This window comes from Chrysemys picta, chromosome 1, assembly GCF_011386835.1.
Source record: "Chrysemys picta bellii isolate R12L10 chromosome 1, ASM1138683v2, whole genome shotgun sequence".
NCBI lineage: Eukaryota > Metazoa > Chordata > Testudines > Emydidae > Chrysemys > Chrysemys picta.
This window is the reverse complement of record NC_088791.1, coordinates 120,111,141-120,131,584: the sequence shown is the minus strand read 5'-3', so window position 1 is coordinate 120,131,584 and position 20,444 is coordinate 120,111,141. Positions and strand designations below refer to the sequence as shown.

The 20,444-nt window shown below is 40.7% G+C and overlaps 1 protein-coding gene across 39 annotated transcripts in view; it reads right to left on the bottom strand.

Moving 5' to 3' along the window:
- The window catches only part of SOX5 (SRY-box transcription factor 5), an 807,001-nt gene that overhangs the window by 36,663 nt on the left and 749,894 nt on the right, over positions 1-20,444 (bottom strand). For all 39 annotated transcript variants that reach the window (XM_065568283.1, XM_065568279.1, XM_065568369.1 and 36 more), the window contains one exon: positions 1,001-1,178. In XM_065568283.1, the coding sequence (XP_065424355.1) occupies positions 1,001-1,178 (178 nt within the window). The remainder of the gene's footprint in view (positions 1-1,000; positions 1,179-20,444) is intronic.

The window sequence follows — 20,444 nt, the reverse complement described above, 5'->3', positions numbered from 1 at the left end:
TGTTACTATGCAGAAGAAAAACGCTGCTTTCCCTTTATTTTTTAGTAGTTTACATTTAACACAGTACTGTACTGTATTTGCTTTTCTTTTTTGGCCTCTGCTGCTGCTTGATTGTGTACTTCTGGTTCCAAATGAAGCGTGTAGTTGACTAGTCAGTTTGTAACTGGTGTTCGTAACTCTGAAGTTCTACTGTATATTCAATCACTTTGTACAGTAGATTGGAAAAGATTATCATTACAATGGGGTGTGTCTGGATGTTATTTATACATATACATTACACATAAGGACCTGGCACGCACGTGGGGACACACATCCCGCCCCCTCTTTTAATATAAAGCACTTGTGAAATACAAAGTGTCAAGAACACCAGAACCATTTATTGTTTAAATGGTCACAGGGGAGGCAGTTTTGGAGGGAGGGAGGAATGAATAATAATATATTACAGAACAATACTAAAAGCAGCTAGCCTGACTATTTTCAAGATACAATGTAAAGTATGTTTTGAAATGTACCTGGTGACTTTTTAGTTAGCCATTAATATTACTCCTGGTAGATTAAGCTAAAATAATGCCCCACAAAGCTTTTCAGTGGACTATGCATCAAACCTGTAATTTTCTAAGGAACTGTATGCACATATAGACATGTAACTCCTAGGGATTTTTTTAAAGCTTATTCATCAGTTGTTTATACTTTTAAATGGCGAATGTCTGAATCACTGTAATACAGTGGTAGCTACAGAACAATCATTTATTAATTTTTATCATATAGAATTATCTGAAATAACACACGTTTTTCCCAGGCTGAATGTGAAGAGTTAAGATCCCAATCATGCACTACTGAGATCACTGAGCGCTTTTCCACTGACTTCAATGAATGCAATATTAGGCCCCACCTTCGATTTATCATATGCCATTGTGTGGCATTGGTTGGCAAATGCTGATTTTTTTTTTAATGCTGACCTCTGTGCTACATCAACAAAACCAAAAGAAAACAAACATACCTATTGTGTTAACTCTGGCCGAAGGACTGGCTAATGTTGCTGGCACTGAGGATTTGAGTGAACTGGCCCCACTGTTTATTCTCAGAGCTGGCATATGAGGAGAAGTGGGCGATGTCGGAGATTTTCCCTCAGACGTCTTGGGTTTAGCTGAGAGGTTCAGCGGCTGGGCCACTTCATCCTACAACGAGCACAAGATAAAGCATGTCATAAAGATGCTGCTGCCGCTGCCATACTTGTACCCAAACACATAGTCACATTCCATTCATGTGAAGTTGCAAACGAGTAATCCTAAAAATGCATCATGCAACGTTTCCTATGATGCCATCGTGTTATGTGAGCCGAGAATCAAAATGCCCCATGAACTGGAGAATTAGAGAACATTCTTTATTTGCACAGTGTACGTAAGAATTTCCCCCAAATTTGCATCTACATGATACATAGTTATACAATCCAAACAGGAGTCCATTGACAATAATATTTTGTGTAATTTTTTAAAACTTGAAATGGGTGGAAAAAAATAAAAATTAATCACAACTGTCATCTAAAATTCAATCCAAACCCAAACTTACTTGTAGTTCTAAAACTTGGGTAAACTTGTGTGAGTAAATGTGTTAATTTTGTATTTCTATTTTTATTTTCCTCTGAACTCCCTGGTTTTCACAAGTACCGAAGTACCACAAGCAATCTCTTTCATGGGTATTTTTACCCAGTCAGAACCAGAAAGTCTGTTTTTGTGCTAGTTCCAGCTTCCAAATCTCCATCAGAGATTTGCATAATTTAGAATAAGCATCTAAGCTTTTGGATGTTTATAGGAAAGTTTAACGGTTCACTAATAATTACCATGGTTCTGTACATTGAAAACATGGGCCAAATTCATAAAGAGAGTTCAACAAACAGTGAAATCAACAGGAGTTGGCTTTGTTCACACACACACACACACACACACACACAGAGAGAGAGAGAGAGAGAGAGAGAGAACAAGAGCAATAAACAATGCTGAACAATACATTAGTCACATGTTTCGGTTTGACTCTAACGAAAAGCAAAAGAAGGATCAGAGAAGCCCCTTTCTGTCCCTGTAAAAGAGATACAATAGTAAACCCTTTTAAAAAAATTACTTTTTAATATCCAGAAATGGCATCTATGTTTTTGGACCATTCTGCCACATACTTATCTGCAACTTATGTGTCTGCTACTATCATATCATGCCAAAGCAAGATGTGATAAAGATGTCCTTGCAGAGCTAAACTTTCCTCTGCAACTTGTGAATTAAGAAGCCCATCCTTTAAGTGATGGAAGTAATATTTTTGCATGAGCTCTATTACAGATATAGTAGGGTTGATTCTGGTTTCCCTTCATAAATTTTACATTCCAGAAAGTCCATTTGCTCCTATGAAATTACTCACGACTGACACCAATGTGAGATCAGAATCAGGCCCATAATGTAGGATTGGTAAATGGAGAGCAAACTCCACTGGAATTTTTCCCTGTTACAGTTGGAGTATCTGAAGCTACTGTAATACTAATTCTGGTCCAAAGAATGCAGTATTCTGCAGAAAGCAAGGAATTTTCCAGTGGTCTATACTGCATACGGAAACATGTTATATAAATATGAATGTCTTCATCATCATACTTGTAATTCTGCAAAGTTATGCCACCTTTCAGTTATCTCAGACAGGCAAGCTTCTGAGTTAAGTGTCTTTATTATATTTGAATGTATTTGATTACTTTTATACTTTTGTAATCATCATAGTTAAAAATGAATTAAAGCAGCATAAACAAAATGATCAGGGAAATAAAGGACAAAAATGTCATCTTTAAAGTGATAGTTAAGTTCTCCTAGATACTTCCTGTGAATATAAATAAAGAATAAAGAATAATAAAGAATAAAAATCAGCAGGCAAAATTTTCAAAAGTGCCAAAGTGATTTAAGAGCCTAAATCCCATTTTCATGAAATGTGCCAGACTAATATCCCTGGAGACCAAAGTCCTCTATTTAGCACAGATCACCAGAAGCAATGCAAACTTCCCCACCAACTTTTATCAGCTCCCTTCCAGAGAGGTCAGTTTCCATGTGCATTCAATTCTTGACCTCTATTATAAGTGCCAAAAAAGGGGTTGATTAGTTCCAGATATGGTGATGAGCTCTGCGAAGAAATGTCTGTCCACTGGAAACCTGACTGAGACCACCACCTCACTTCATATAGGCCACCAAACAGTCATCAGATGGGAATGGCTTTCACTGACCATAAAGACTTAGGCTAGATTCAAACCTACATTTTAGAGGTGAGGGCTCCATACCCTCTCCCTTTATAATGAATCTTTGGGCTATCCAGTCCCACTGAGCTTCACTTCCTTCCCTTCTTTTCTTCTCTCTCTCTTTTCCCTGCCTCCCTCACTCCCATCCTCTCCCGCTCCCTTTTTTTTTCTGGTGTGAAGTGCAAGGTTTTCAGTTAGCTCACTAAGCAATTTTTTTTATGTCTCATTTAATGCAAGTTGGAAATGGAGGTGGCAGTCTTTCTGTCTGAGTTACCCCACCATGGAGATGTCTGTGCTGTAACTATTCGTGGTGCTAAGAATGCTCTTCTTCATTCAAATCAGCACAGCTTTCTCTGGAGCCAAGAAGTGTAAGGCCTTGTGGAAATAATAGAAGTCGACAGTTCCAGAGCTGATAAATGTCATTCCAAATTGCCCCTTCATTCACTTTCATTGTGTGTTCAGGCTAATGGTAAATTAATTGGAGGTCACACAAGCTTGCTTCTTATACAGGAGAATGAGTGGACTATTCTGAGCTATTACACGTATTTACAACATGATGTTACTTTACCGTTCAGAGTTTATATTTTACCTCTCTTATTTCAAAAGGCTCTATCAAACCCACATTTAGACTGAAATGCCATTTAAAATCTGGTCTGAGAGTTTAAAAGTTCTGAGTCAGATCCTTAGGATCTGGTATAAAAAAATGTTTTGGGATTTGGTTATAATGTACAATTGTTTCGAACATGAAGATCAACAATAGAACCTTTGCTCAATATGTGATGGAACACTTTATCCTTTCCTTACTTGCAGATATACGTTTAAATTCTCTGGACCAGAGATTCTATTCTCAACTTTCCCAGTTTAAATTGGGAAGAGCTGCATTTACTTCATTATTGATTTACACCTGTGTAACTGAGAGGAGAATTTGGCATTTTGCCTTCTTACCATTATTTATAACCAATACAGTTGCAGCTAGTGTGTTGCCATCTTAAAGTCTAGCAGGCCTGATTTTCATTTATACAAAGGGCCCTTTACACCACTCTGGCAGTGTAAAAGGCCCTAGTGTAAATAAAAAATCAGATCCAACATGATCAGTCCAGGTAGACAGTGCCTTTAAGGGGGGACAGAGATTTTTTTAGGTGGATCACAGAGTCTAACGTTACTTTCCACACTTACTTTTATTAGAGGAAATCCAACATTCATTGGTCCCTGCCTCCTCCCCTTCCCCCCCCAACACACACATATGCGGAGTTATTCTAAGATACCAATGATAACAACAGGCCAATTTTTTTTCCTGAAGAGTTAACAAAGTCAAACATTTATTTATATAATCAGCCCAAACGATTAATACTTAAAACAGAAGACATTAAGACCTAAAAGTCTTGTAATAATATAAACACAGATGTGATGAAAGTGAAATATGATCTCGATTAAAGGTTAGGAAATGTTTCCTTTAAAAAGTGGCATATTTGGCTAACAAAACAAAACAAAAAATTAAGAAATAAATGTGGAGAGCAAAGCAGAAGCAAAAACATACCCCTAAGGCTGCTAAAAAGAAGTATATGCAGCAGAACCAATGCATTGTAATGGAGATTTCAGTCCCTTATGCCATGCTAATATCAGCACAGCATTCTTTCCAACAGCCTTAGTGATTTGCTTTCCTTTGTTGAAGGATCATCATAAACTATACCAGAGATAGACCCAAAACCTCATTAACTTTGGGACGATGGGGAGGTCAGATCCTAGATCTGATCTAAGTTTTTACAGCTGGTTCCTAGTCCTATAATGGACAAAAACAAAACTCCAGATCTGAATCCTCCTGAACTCTTTTTTTTGGGGGGGGGGAGAGGAGGGAGGGGATATGGGATTGGGGGGTAGGGAGGAAGAGGAGGAGGAGGAGGGGGAAGGGGAGATGTGGGGAGATCAGAGAATTCAAGATCCAAGATCTGAATTTTAGATCTTGGAATCACCTGGATTTGTAGAGCTTTAAGCTTTCTCACTGAAGTATCATGTATCATGTAAAACAAAGCCTTATATCTGAGGATTTCTAAGTGTCTTATAAACATAAATATAAACAAGCCAAAACACTCCTGGATGGGCTCGGTATGTATTGCACCCATTTTATAGATGTTTGTATTGTTTTTCGTAAATGTAACGTGCTAAATACAGTGTTATTAATACAGATAGGGAAAAAGAGGCAGACAGAGACTAAGTGATTTTCCCAAGGTCATGCTGTAAATCAGTGGCAGACCCTGGAGTAAACCCTAGAATTCTGACTCCCAAGTCACTAATATTGTCCCACCAAATAACTGATTGAAATTATGTTTTCTTTAATGTCTCTATGGGCCAGATCCTGAGGTCTCTACTCAGTACTTACTCAGGCAAAAACCCCATGAAGCCAACGGGATTTTTGCCCGAGTAGGAATTTTAGCAGAGACTGCAATACCCTACCCAGAGTCCCTCTGTCTGAGTTAATAAAAAATCATGCCACTTCATATGGTGGGAACTGAATGAATGAGGGCTGACCCGGCTGAGTGGACCAGTCTCAGAGAGGGAAAATAAAAAAAATAAAAAAATCAGGTACATCCATTTGGATTTTAATAATCTAGCTTCTTTTCACATATTTTATATATTAGTTTACTATTAAAATTCAGTTATTGAAACATTGTTTTGTAGTATAAGCCCAAGCACTTCATCCTTCAACAGTACAAACTGAAGGTCCAGGTTGCGTAGTTTATTACAAAATCATGAACTACACTGTGCATCATCTGACTGGCAATACAAATGTGCTCAAATGACCTGGCATAAGCACAGCCTAGTGTGTTCTACTAAAGAGGCTTTTCATAACCTCTGGGAACACATTCACCACATATTGCTGCCTATCTGAATGACCTTGACGGTACAAATTACAGCCAAACGAGTTAGGAACACAGAGCCAGAAAGGGGGTTTCTCAAAGAATGCATCCCCCATCTCTCCAGAAACAAAGCCATGGCCCCACTTCCCCCACCCTCTTTCATGGAGATCTTCATTTCAACAAAAATGCAAAATATGGAGCATTTACTGGTGCGTCTGGGCAGAAGACAATGTTGCTATTGTTGCACATTGAACAATACGCCCAGTCACTGGCCTAGTCATCCAGTCATGAGCTTATCCAGAAATGTTTAACCAGTAAATATATATCAGCAACAGGGGTGCAACTACACACACACAAATAAAATCCCCAATATCATTGACCCCCGAAGAGTACAGCTGTCCCCACACAGAACGATACCGGCAGTTCTTTTTCTTTTTCCATAGTCACTCATGAAATTATCAGTGGTGATAAGAAGAAGAAGAGAGGTAAAGGCAGTTGTGAAACATGTTGTATAAATGAATCATACTGCTGATATTATCCTCACTGATTAAATAATTGTATTAAATTAAGTAAGGATGTTCAAACGACAGGATGGCTGAATTAGATAACGTTCATCTGCAGCTGCACCTCCTCCTGCCACATTTCCAAGTTTTGATTAAGAATAATGCATCCCTTCCTCTAGAAGTGGAAATTTATGTATCTACACAGAGACGCAACAAGACCGGGAGGAAGACAGAGACCGCCCTCTGGGTCATAATATGATGATAAAAACAGAGCAGATTTTTTAAAATCTTAGATGTGGAGAATTATTCTTTGGATGCACCAAAATTACTAAATCTTATTGTACATCTGAGTTAACATTTGCAGTACAGAAAGTCTGAAGACTGGGCATTGACCAGAGTAGATCAGGAAGCAGATGGAAAGGCACTGAAAAGCAGATCCAAGGGAAATATTGGAATAAGGCTGTCCTCTACCTCTCTGGTGTGGCACAGCGCAGACTTTTGCTAGTTAACGTATGGCAGCTACAGATAAATCTCAGCCTGGATTCTCATTTTCACCGCAAACAGTTTCTGGTTGTGGCTTTAGCTGACCCTTAAATCTAGTGTAAAAACCTGTTTTATTTATCGTATTGCATTCTCAGCTGCCTAGTGTGTAGCTCCCAGGGCTAGACACTGATGGTTTCAGTCACTGCTGGTATTCCCCAAATGCTCTTCTTACTTTTGGGATTACAGAACACACTACGTTGTTATTCCCATGACTACTGCTTTTAGGACAGCAGTTCCATGATTAGCAGTCATCCAAGATGGTGATGTACACACAGGGGAATATGTTCTTTTCCTGACACGCTCATGCACAGTTTCCATTTCTGTTGATGGGGGAGCTTCAGTAAGGAGGGCACAAGCTTAAGCAAGATTTTGTCCTTGCATTGGGAGTAGCCTTGGTGGGAGCTCAGTCACAAGGCCCTGTGGAGGTTCTGTGTACAGAACTAGCTGAAATCACGTAACTAATCCCGAATGAACAGGACACTGGAATTACACATTCGACTAAATTCTATGTTAACTGGTAAGTTTTGGCTCCTCTTTTCCAAGACTAGCTTTGGGATTTTGGGGGCTCCCAGGGAGGTTTATTCTTTGGGCACTCATCCCCTCACACAGTGTTTTCCCTTTCAGCGCTAATCCTCTTTCTGGGGTACAACAGACTTTCACTTTGGCCCATGTGGTGTCTGGGAGAAAGGACTATTGGCTGCACCTTTCCCAGGCCAGGCCAGGCCAGAACACACCAATCTCTGCTCCCTGCCTAAGATAAGGCAGAACAAGCACAGTGCGGATCAGTGCACTCACACCCCCCCCTCCGAAGAATGCAGTCTCGCATTAAGCGACAAATTGTGCTCTGTAGCTGTGTAGGGAGGAGGTGAAGGCACAAGAAGACTCACCCATCTTCCTGCATCGCCTAGGGAGCAGGACACTGCAAAGAGTGCAGGGAGAAGAGGGAGCCAAGACCATCTCTATGCATTGGGGAAAGCGCTGGCTGCATGGCAGGGTTAGCATGAGGTGCCCTTTGATGGGTGGAGCAATGAGCGTGACTCCCCTGTATGCCAGGGAGGCTCAGGTTGAATTCTACCAATTCAAGTCATACTCCTCCTGGAGCTTCCCTGGGGCAATGCTCCTCTCAATGTTTGATTGCCTAAACAGCATAACTGAGGCCTAACTTTATGACTGTTCCTACAGTTGGGGTTTGGCGGGCTGTGGGTTTATTTATATTCAGACTTTTCCCTTCTTTGAGCCAGATCTTGGTCCTTTTGAAGTCCGTGAGCATTTGGTCAGGGATTTCATTGGGAGCTAAATCAGGCCCTTTGTCCTCTCTTCCGCCTTGCGATGGGATGATGATTTTAAGCCTGCAGATTCCTGGCCAATTTATTAAGCAGCTCTAGGAATTCTTTGTTTGACTACCTGGAAACCCTCAGCTTTTCTCTTGTCTATTCCATACGCTATTTTGCTGTGACAAAGAGCAGCTTTGTTGTTTTCCGTTTGTATTTGATATCCTGATTTCCACATGTTCTATATTCCTAAACAGACGGGGAGAATGAGCGGGGCTTGTCTAGTGGCTTGCAGGCCAACCCTGCGCTCTACCATCCACAAACATGGAGGGACCAGACTATAGTATCATCAGTGTGCTTGGGTGTCGAGGGGAGTGTAGGATTCCTCAAAACTCTGCTTCATGGAGGCCCTCTGAACCACAGCACACAGTTATAGGGGAAGGGCAGGCTGGGGGAAAAGTGAGGGTGAGTCCACAACTACTCAGGTCCACCAATCAGCCCCCTCAAGGAATGGGGGATGGACCCATGAGCAATGAGGGTTATTCCAGGCCCAACACAGCCTGAAGGTAGTGGCAGTGGAGGAAAGTAGATGAATTCTTCTCCCGTTCATGCCCAAGAAGATCCCCAGAGCACAATCTGGTTTTGATCCCATTAACTGCATTGTATAAATTGGTCAAGACTCTCGAGGGGATTCAATACTACTCTGGAAAGGGGCTCTAAAAATCTTATCAGCAATGTGAGTCCTGTGTTAGGATCTGCCCTCTGGGAGTTCCCAAAGCTGGAGGCTGACTGTTGTGCTAACACCACACAGAGGTGCATAAACGTTAGTAATGAGTAAGCCGGTATGTGTGAAATAACAACTTTTTGTTAATGCTTAAAAAAACCTGAAGCTTTTATAAGGTTCTGAAATGCTCAGAGATGCATCCCTGAAACACACTTCAGCTTCTGTCCGCGTCTGGAGAAATACCCTCAGAACACCAAAATGGCTGTCCTTGTGACATCTCCAGGTGAGCTGCAAGCACAAGTACCAGGAAGTGTGCAAAGAAGCCTGTTCTTGTGAGAGTTTTAGGTCATTTTTTCTCACTCAAGAGTTTTACACAGAATAATCTTCAGATAAACATCTGGACTTGTGGATGCTTATTCTAACCAACCCAAACTTCAAACCTTGAATTTAATAGCCATCCTCAATATAAATATTATATTTGATTGTCAATATACTGCTGTTTAGGCAACTGGTTTCCTGTTTGATTGAAATAGCAGGAGCGATGGTTGCTAGCAGCCACACTTCTGAGAAGATTGCAGGTAAGTGTTCAGTACAGCACTGGGCAGAATTACAAGCACAATGTCCTTTAACATTTGCTTGTGCCTGACTATGAACATGTCAATTCCCATCCATCAACACTTCATAAGTGAAAATTTAATCTGATAAATTAACATGAGCCCAACCCTGCAGTCTCACTACTTAGGAAAATCTTCCACACATTTCAATGAGAGTTTTTCCCTTAGTAAGTTCTGTGGGTTTGGCCCATACTGAGAAACAGCTAATATGGGGGTATAGATGCAACATGAGCCAAGGAAGTGAGATTTAGTTCCTGGTGGGGGCTCATCTACACTTTGTGCCACAATTGGGTCCTCTCAATAACTTTTAATTCCTAATAATTAAAGCACTGTTCAACTACATTTCCCACACCAATACTGCTCTGACTTTGTGTAATGTTATTAATGAAGTTCCTCTCTAAACAGGCTCAGGTTAGCTGCTAAACAAGTGTCTTAGGCACAGATCAGGATCAACAGGCATCAACGTAGATACCTCAAATATTCAGGAGAAGCTAAGAACCAATTTTTCAGGCTTTTAACAATACAAAATATTTCATACAAGGTAAAAATCATGACAGAGGATCACAAAATTAGAGGGGAGAATTCCCCTAAAAGGACTATTTCTTCCAAACAGCCCTGCTGAAATATGTGGCAGAGAGGACAAGAAAAATATTTTTCAACAAATCTCTTCGCAAGTATTTGTAAATTTAAAGTTCACAACACCTCAACATCATTATCCTCATTTTATAACGGGAGTGGCTGAGGCACAGCATGGTTAAGTGACTTGCCTAATCTCATACAGCAAGTAGCAGAGGCGGGAATGAGAACAAAGGGACTGCCGGACTGGATTGGACCAGCGCAGGGATCAGCAACCTTTGGCACGAGGCTCGCCACGGTAAGCACCCTGGTGGGCCGGGCTGGTTTGTTTACCTGCCGCGTCCGCAAGTTCGGCCGATCGCGGCTCCCACTGGCCGCGGTTCGCTACTCCAGGCCAATGGGGGCTGAGGGAAGCAGCGTGGGCTGAGGGATGTGCTGGCCACCGCTTCCCGCCGCCCCCATTTGCCTGGAGCGGAGAACCGCGGCCAGTGGGAGCCGCGATTGGCCAAACCTGCGGACGCGGCAGGTAAACAAACCAGCCCGGCCCACCAGGGCGCTTACCCTGGTAAGCTGCGTGCCAAAGGTTGCCGATCCCTGGACCAGTGGTTCATTTAGTTCAGTATCCTTTTCCCAAAAGTGGCCAGTACCAGCTTCTTCAGAGGAAGGTGCAAAAAACAGTAGGTAGTTATGGGAAAATCTGTCTCTAGGGAATATACCTCCCAACTCCCATTAATTAGAGATTGGTTTATGCCCTGAAACATGAGTGTTTATATCTCTTCCCAAACACTTAGGGTTTTTTTTTTTAATCCTTACTATAACTATTACAGATACAAAACCTGGGAGTCCTGACTTTCAGTGTCCTATTCTTACTAATGTATATTCTCTATCTGTATAAAGCATGTTTATAAAAAGGAGATAGACTTAATACTGGATTTGGTTTCCTGCCTAAATTGAACTCAGTGGCTACTACCTCCCTCTGGTTAATAATGTTCAGGAACTACTAGGCAAAATCAATAGCGATGAACTAGATAAGACGAAACCTCAAAAGAAAAGGAAGGACCTGCAAAGAAATAAAACAAGAACCCACAAAGCCAAATTGAATTACAAACTGGTACATTTTAAATGAACAACAAGAAAACAGAAGCCACACTGATCAAAGTCTACCACCTCCTCTCCTTGCTGTAGATGACACGTATGCTGGGAGCACACCACCACCTCAACCCCACACCTACAAAAGGAATTAATTTAAAAAAAGACGACAGACCAAAGCACACCATATCAAAACAAATTAGCAACAAACCCTTCATCCTGCTGTGGTCATACAAGAGAGGCAAAAGTGCTGCATGGAACCCAGAATTCAGAAAAACAGCTGTTGAAAACTTTAGAAGAAACATGTCAAAAAGAGCTTTAAAGAAAAAAAATTCAAACAGCCTGTACAACCCACAGTGGACTCAAAAATTCCTTTTAAAAAAGCACTTGTGTTCCCTCTGACTTTGTATCTGTCTATATAGGCTAGATAGATTTTACATCAACATACAGGCAGCTATGTATACAGTACACCGAGTGTGCTAAGCATAGATACAGATGTGGTGTTTTTATTTATAGATATGTACAACCGTATGAAAAGACTGTCTAAATATGTTTTCCTACTGTAGGAATGAACTGGTTGACAATTGAATTGTGAAACTCTTAATTGTTTTTAAAATATAAACTGTGAACAAAAACTCAGATAGTAAAAAATAAAATATGCTCACCTGTGTTACTAGCACCCTCTACAATCACTAAAACAGAAGTGATTTTATTTCTCACCATTTATACTGCTTATTTAGTTTTTGCATTTCACTCCATTTGGATACTGAATCTAATCAGTTTCACGTCACTTGCTATATCACATGCATTTCCACAATTTTTTGGGGCATGGAGGAGATGTGCAATACTTCAGGGGAATATTTCAAACCAACTCAAATTCTATTTTCAATTACATTTAACAAAATGAAATCATGTTTATTTCTGTTTTAATGCCCTCACCCCTTTTCCTACATTTTGGGCATAACTAATTTGCAATATTCCTATAACAGGGACCAGGACTTCCCTATCTTCCTACTCTGTTATCAGGTGTTGGAAGACATTGCTTAATTTCTGGTGACTCACTGGGGCATAGGCTGCTTCTTAGAACCTACTCTACTAAGGGAAACAGCCCTCTGGCAGAGGGACCTAGGGCTTCAGAAAGACAAATTTGAGGGAAAAGAAATAATGGTCTAGTGGTAAAGGCACTGGATGGGGACTCAGAAGATCTGGTTTCATTTCCGGATTTATCCACAGACTTCTCGTGTGAGCCTGGATCAGTCATTTAGGGCCAGATTCATCATTATCTTGCACATTGTAAAGTCATTTACATCAGTGCAAGGTGAGTATTAAATGTTACAAAATCCAAAAGGTAGGACTTTCTATTTCTGTAAATGACTACACAAAGTGTAGAGCAATGGAAAAATCAAGTCTTTAATCTCTCTGTGCCTTAGTTCTCAAGTTGTAAAATGGGGATAATACTACTTTCTTGCTTTTAACCTAAGGATCTGATTCTCACTTACACTAAGGTGACTTTACAACACTCTGCAAGTGTAAAGAGGTCTAAAGTGGTATAAATCACATACACACCTATTTAGTTGGGTTGAGATTCCACCAGTTTACAGAGTTTTAAGTTTAAGGTATATGCCAAGTAAAAAACAAACACATTAATATCAAAAGATCCTAACAATACAGACCTTTTAAAAAACTGAAATAAATTGTAGTTCCATTTTTATTCAGAACTGCCAGTGACAGGATAGAAGTAGATTCTTTAACAAGACTTATGGTCTGACCCTTGAGATGCTGAGCTCTTGCAGCTCCCATTGATTCTGATGCTCGGAACCTCTCAGGATCAGGCCCTTTGAAACTAAAATGAGCAACTATGTATCAGCATGTGTGTTACATTGTAGGAACTTGCTACAATTCACTCCAGGAGTTGAGCGAATTATAGAGATGAATTTGAAATCAAATCATGAGAACTACAAGATCTTCCTAAGTCAAATTATGGAGATTTTTGTATTCCATCTCTCTATTAATTATATCAAATATGTGCGCATCCATACACAAATAATCCCATACTATTTCTTGAGCTGAAACCATCAGTTAAAAATGGGTTCTGAAAGGCTGAAAGAAGGCAACTCTTTAAAAAAATATACTTCAAATAGCCCCAACATCACACTGTTAAGATGGCCTATTCTTTTCAGACATACAACAAATGTCTATTTAAGAACACATCCAAACACATTCCCATCACTCATCCAGAACACATTCACCTCCCAGAAGCTAATAACGTAAGATATGGAAAGAAGGATAAGAGAGACCTTTAGTCCACCTACTGGCTTGACCAAAGGCAATGAATCCAGCCCTAGCTCATTTCAAGTAAGTTCAATTGTGTCAAAGGTTACCCACAAGCTATTTCTTGATGTTTTATAGCTGATGTCTACAGATGTCTAATGATTCTTTGTCTTCACAGCAGTATCCAGGAGGAAAATTGATGCCTTTAAAAAAATTCCAGGGGGTTGACTTACTATTTATGTACAGGGCCTTCTATGGGCTACTTTTATATAACACCCTGAAGAAAAAACATATTTTTCCCCACTCACTATATTTAAGATGCTATGTTTTGTGACTTACTCTGGGCACAAATCCTTGAGTGTTGACTCAAAAGATGTATGCTGCTAATTAATTATGATCAAAAAAAGATACTTAGATATATTGTAAGCATCAGGTGATTTAATCATTGCAATTATAACGACTTATGTTTATACAGCAGCTTTGCTCCTGTATAAGCCCATAACAGTTTACAAATGGATTTCACAAACTACGTACTGTGACTACAATAGGAATCATTTCATCCAACACTGACATGCAGTCATCTGAGGATGAATCACAACATTGTTTAACAAGAGCACAGGATGAGGAAGTGATACATACTGCAGTCAATTGAAAGTAAAGGGCTAATTTTAATAAAACACCTGCTCTTCTAAGCACAATTTTGAAATTATCCATGTGTTTGAGATCCATTTATATTTTTAAAATTAACCCATAAGTCTAGGCATCTATTTGGCATTTTGCCTCTATCGTCCCCTAAATGTTTGTGCTTATTTCTCACACAGGATTCATCTTGTATAGAACATTTCATCCTCATGGCCCAGCCGGGGCCCTGCCTCCTCCCCACCAGTATCCCCTCGGATCCAGAACCATGGAGAGGAGATGTCACACACTTTACGGGCACTAGGATCCAGATGGTGTCTCCCATTTCCCTCCCCATGTGGGCTTGGGAGAAAGCTGCAATGAGGGAGCCTGCCAGAGACTCAAGTCAGCAGGGGCAGAAGCCAAAGCAGAGACCTTCGGTCCTTTGGAGAGCTTGCTACAGTTTTGACAGGACTTTCTCTGCCGTGTGCTGAATTGGCTGTTGGCTCCAAGCATCCCCCTTCCCTGACAGTCTCTTCACCTCAGCATCACTCTTCTCACTCTCCTCCACATCTCTGTCCCCCTCAATCCCTTCCTTTCAATGTCCCCTCTCCCTTCCCTTTAGCTTATCCCCTCCTAACTAAACTCATCATAAATACATACATACAATATTCTGGAATGAACATGATGTTTGCTATCATCACATCATTCATTCTGCTTGTGTTTTTCCACTCTTCCCTCCACCCTGTCAGTCTTGTCTGTTTAGACTGCAAGCTCTTCAGGTAAGGGACTGTCTTTTTGTTCTGTGTTTGTACAGCATCTAGCACAAATGGGGTTCCAGTCTGTAACTGGGGCTCCTAGGGGCTATGGTAATACAAATAAATAACAACAACACAACAACAATAATAATGTATGTGGGGCTGTTGAGTTTAAAACCGTAAATCCAGGCTTCAGCACCGTAGTAAGATGGGCAAAAGGTCATGTGACATTTTGACCTTGGGTATCACAAATGTAATGGCACCTGACAAGATGAGGCAGACCCATCATCCAGCCAAATGTGAATGTATGTCAAATTTCCCTTTTATGAGTAGTACATTGCAAGCACAGTCCAACTGCACCTTGATGTTAAATAAGAAAATGAAGATTAGTTAAATCACCACTGAGTATAAGTTGCTGGCTTTTTATTTTAAACAGCCGTCAACAGCCAAATCATGCAACCCTTATTCATGTGACTAATCCCATGAAATAAGACTACCCACATGAGGAAGAATTTGCAAGACCAGATCACTCGGGTAACAATGGCAGCTGGTCCTAATATAATATTATAAAACATAGCTTCATGGGCAGGATGATATAGCCAACATTAGACTCTTGGGAGGGATCGCTCCACACTTGGCCCTCCATTTTCTTGTGGGCAGGTGGATGGGTGTGTGTGTCACCAGTGGGTACGAGAACACAGAACTTTGGAGGAGTTGTGTTGGGGCAGGTGGGTGAGGAGAGGACCAGAGGCAAGGCCAAAGGGATTATTTCCCATTCCCAGACTTGGCAGAGAGTTAATGCAGCCTGTATTGGACCAGAAAGTTTTATGTTTTCACTAAGACAGCCCATGCCAAAGTTCAAAATGTATTAACATGCAGCCATAAACTACTGTTTATATAGCTCTTAACCTGACTAAAGATGAGGTAAACACTAACTTGGGATGACTAGAGCTCTAAGAACATTACTTGTAGAAGGGGAGATATTTATTAGAACCTGAAATAACTAAAATACTCAGCAGTCTCATGATAGAAACACATTTTCTCCCACTTGTACACAATTAAAATTGCTTTTGTGATAGTATCACCACACTATTTCCCTTTCTTTTACATTACTTCATATTTTTCTCTGAAGCATTCAGGGGAGGAGGAAAAAAGCACTCTTTAAACACAACTTTAAGAAGCGTTTTGTGCCAGTTTTCCTATGGACATGTCATGTTGGGTCTGTCTGTCACTATGTAATTCTTATTGTCTCATGTTAGCTTGAAGTCGTGTAACACGATGTGACTGATTCATGACGTGGCATGTCACTCTCTGGCATGTCAGATGAAAGGCTATGCAAATCCATGACTTACATATCTATACACACAGCTCTTTAAAGTGTTTTGGGTTTTTTAGCTCTGTTTGCCTAGCAGGTGCTGACACATCCATTCAAAAAGTTGAAAAATACTAAAAATTTACAAACCACTTAAGGTTTGTTATTCAAAGAGCTTTTCTGGATGATCCCAGTAAACTGAATATCCCAATCTCCAGCATTCCTAAACCACAGCCAAGGTTTACCCTCCACACACTCCCAGTGTTGTGAGATACCTGCCCATCTTTAATAGATGTGTTTTCTAAGATCATCAGTCACAACGCTAGTCTATTTTGCACTTAAAATGCAGTAGGAAATGAAAAAGACTAGAAACTCAAGCAGCCCATGAGAACCAAATGTATTAAACACTTGTGTATCGCACAACTAGCACATAAATACACATGACCGTGAACAAAAATCTATAGCTGGTTTTATATGTGGAGGAAGATCCTCAGAGACCCTTGTTAAAGTCTCACTACAAACTGAATGGCAGGTTGTATCGATCTCTTGGCCTCTGATTGGAGTTACCCCTAGTCTGGATACTGCTAAATCCTTGCCAATGGGTACTGAGGGTCAGAAATATACTCTGGAGAGCAAAGTTTATGCATTTGCAGTATTGCCAGTATCAAATGTTCAAAAATCATGAGTCAGGCCCCCCAAAATCATGAGATTGGCTTAAAAATCAAATCACGAGATTTTATTAAAACAATACATTTTGGGGGGGTTTATTTGTCTTCTGGTTTTTGAGATTTTGGTATACACTTGGGTCCCCTTTTTAAGATTTTCTCTGCAACCACAAGGCCTTGAAACTAACTTTAAAAAAAAAAAAGCTGATTCTCACATATTCACATGACTCCAGGAGTTGGGGCTTTAAATAAACTAAGAAGTTTCATAAGACTGATGATAAAATTGCAAGAGCTGGCAACACTGCAGCAATGCACCCAAGCTTCTGAGGAGAGTACTATTCTCCATTTTAACAAGGTCTACACAGTTTCTTTTCAAGTCTCTCTCACAAACATACCTCAATATTTCACATTACACAAACTGAATACTGTAGTATATTACAAGCAAAGTACTTTGCAATTTTTCTTTATGAAACAAAAAATATAAATACTGTATTTGCAGGAAAATGCACATAATATAATTTGGTGTTGCCTCCATCCTGGGTTGTGGAAAAGTCTCTCTTTCAATGGGAAAACAAAGTAGACTTTCCCCATCTCAGATGCCTCGTCTCTGCAGGGACCCCCAGTTACTGGATATTCTTCACAGGTTAAGGGGGGAAATATCTGTGAAGCCCCTTGTTAAAATATTAGCAGTGTAACAGTGTGATGATCTGAGAGCTACGCGCCGGAGAGGAATGCTTTACACTGTTAATAAAAAATTAATAATCCCTGATTGAAACATTGCAATATTTCCTTAAAAATAAGAGATGGGTACTGCTAAATAGGCTTCTTTCAGACTTAATTTAAACTGTTCTGCCTGAACATGGGGTCAGAAGGCCAAATGCAAACCTGGTACAGAGAGAGTGTATGCAAACTACTTCTCAGCAGACGGAGCAAGCAGCTTTTGGAAACTGGTTAAATGAACAATATTGGTGTCTAATCTAATGCCTATTCTAGTTAATACAAAAGCTCTCATTGACTGGAATAGGCAATGGATCTCTAAACCCCTTGGAAATTCTCTTTTTGTGTTTAACAAAAGTTATACGTTTGGCTAAAGGAAAATCCACGTGAGTGCTTTGTGGTTTTTTTTACATACAGTGCCCATCACTGGAGAGTCAGTCTAGGGACCTTATCTGCTGTTATAAGTGAATGAAGAAATGAAACAGATGGTCCGATAGAACCTGCACTTGTGGAGTGGAAGGTTTATTGCCTGAAGCAGAGGGGCATCTAGATTCAGCCTCTCCTTCTCCTTCTCAGCCTGTCTCCTGGATCGTGAGGGGGTTAAATGGCTGGAGTACCATTGCTTTATGAGTGGGGCAGTACGTGCTGCTGAAATGAAACATATTCTTTGCTGTAGAACATCTATGAGCTCAGTGTCTACACAAAGTAAACCTCTGTAATAAAGGACCAATGACCTTTGCTTGATAGGATTTTAATACAAAGAAACAAGCCAAATGTTAATGCAGGATATCCCAGCATTATACTGGTGCAGGGTATTTTTACTATCTACATTTAAGCTCAGATTTAGTATGTGGCCCTTAGGGTGTGTACAGCCATTCTCAACAATTTGCAGTGGAGAAGAGAGAGATCATGCTCACCCTGAGTACCTTTTATGCTCTCCCTCCCCTCAACATGAACTTCATCCCTCTCTCCTCACTCCTGGTTCCTCCTCACCAACCAAATCAAGCCCTCCCACATCGGCAGCCTAGCTCTTCCCCCCAATCAAAACAACCCACTACCTTGTTAGCTTTCCCCTAACACCTATATCACCAACCCCAAGAGCGGGCAACACTCTGACACTCTGCCCTATGAGCTCTGGAAGACACCACCCTCCACTGCCTTCTTATGCTTCTTGCCCACTTCTCCCACGTTGCTAGTCTCTCCTCCCTGCATGGAGTCACTTTTTGCTCTATTGTTGTATGCAGTGTTGTTGTAGCCATGTTGCCTGCAGGATATTAGAGACAAGGTGGGTGAGGTAATTGGATCAACTCCTGTTGGTGAGAGAGAGAGAGACAAGCTTTCAGGTTCTGAAAAGAGGCTCTGAGTAAGCTCAAAAGCTTACATCTCTCACCAATGGAAGTTGGTCGTCCAATAAAAGATACTGCCTCCCCCACCTTGTTCTCTGTGTCAGTTGTTCTCTGCCCCTCACCTGCCCTCTAACTCCTCCAATCCTTCTATTAGTTTTTAGTTGGAAGGTTGGAGAGCCTGGAATTGGTAGCAAGGGAATGTAGTTAACCAAGAAGGCAGGGTGAGGGAGAAGAGAGGTGTTCCCAGGAGCGGACAGCAGGGTAAACCAAGACTAAGACCAGCCAAGCTGCACACTCACTCCTCACCCAGCCACACTTTCCAGCACCCTTTCTCCCGCCCTTCATGGCTCAGTCAATCTTGAAATTAGATGATCCCCAGGTGACTTCTTAGAGAGTTACCTAGGGGATAAAATACTGGCAAAGGATTGATGAAAACAACCACAAAAAGCCAATCCTTTCTCCATTTCATCATGTTGCCTCAGATTCCACGCTGTCCCCCCATTATGCTTTAATGAAACTGGTAGGGCTGAATGGCAAGCTGGCCATGTCAGCTCAATTGCTATCCTAGCAGCTGTAAAAAATTGTGAGGTTCCTTTTTCATTCAGTTTTATTTTATTTCTGTAAAATGCTGCTCTTCCTCTATCAGTTTTATGCACCAAATGGTATTCAGGGGGTCGGTAATCTGCTATACTACTTCTACAAAAAAAAACAGAGAGATGGATCTGAAACAAAACACTGGATCCCAATGCCCCTGAACTCTGGGGAAGTCTGAATCCAGATCTGAACTTTATATTTCTAAAATGGGCCAAACAGAAACTTCAGACCCAAACATGCTCTTGAACTTTGGGCATATTTGGATCTGAATCTGTGGCTTAGGTCAATCACTAGTAAAAACATAATGTGTCTGATTCATTTATGTTGTACTCCAGTTTAATGCTAGTGTAACCTTACTCATCTTAATGGAAATCAGCTTAAATGATGTAACACAATGGTAAGTCAGGCCCGGTATTTTTACAGCTCAGAGTGTCTTTGGTGCAGCAATGTGCTGTTACCCCATTTGGAGACTGGTTACATTCTTTAGCCTAATGCAAGTACAGCTGTTTGCAATAATTTCCTGACATCTTAATGCTTTGCAGTAAAGAAGAGTTTGGGGGAGCTGTTTGACCTCTTTACCAGCCCCTGAAAGCAGTAATACTAGGAACGAAATCATGGTTTCAAGCAATGCTGTCTGGTTAATGCTGTAGGGCCTTTTTCCACAAGGACGGAAACCCAGAAGAAACTCTTCCATTGTAGGAAAAGAAGGCAAAATGTGGTGGGTCTTTC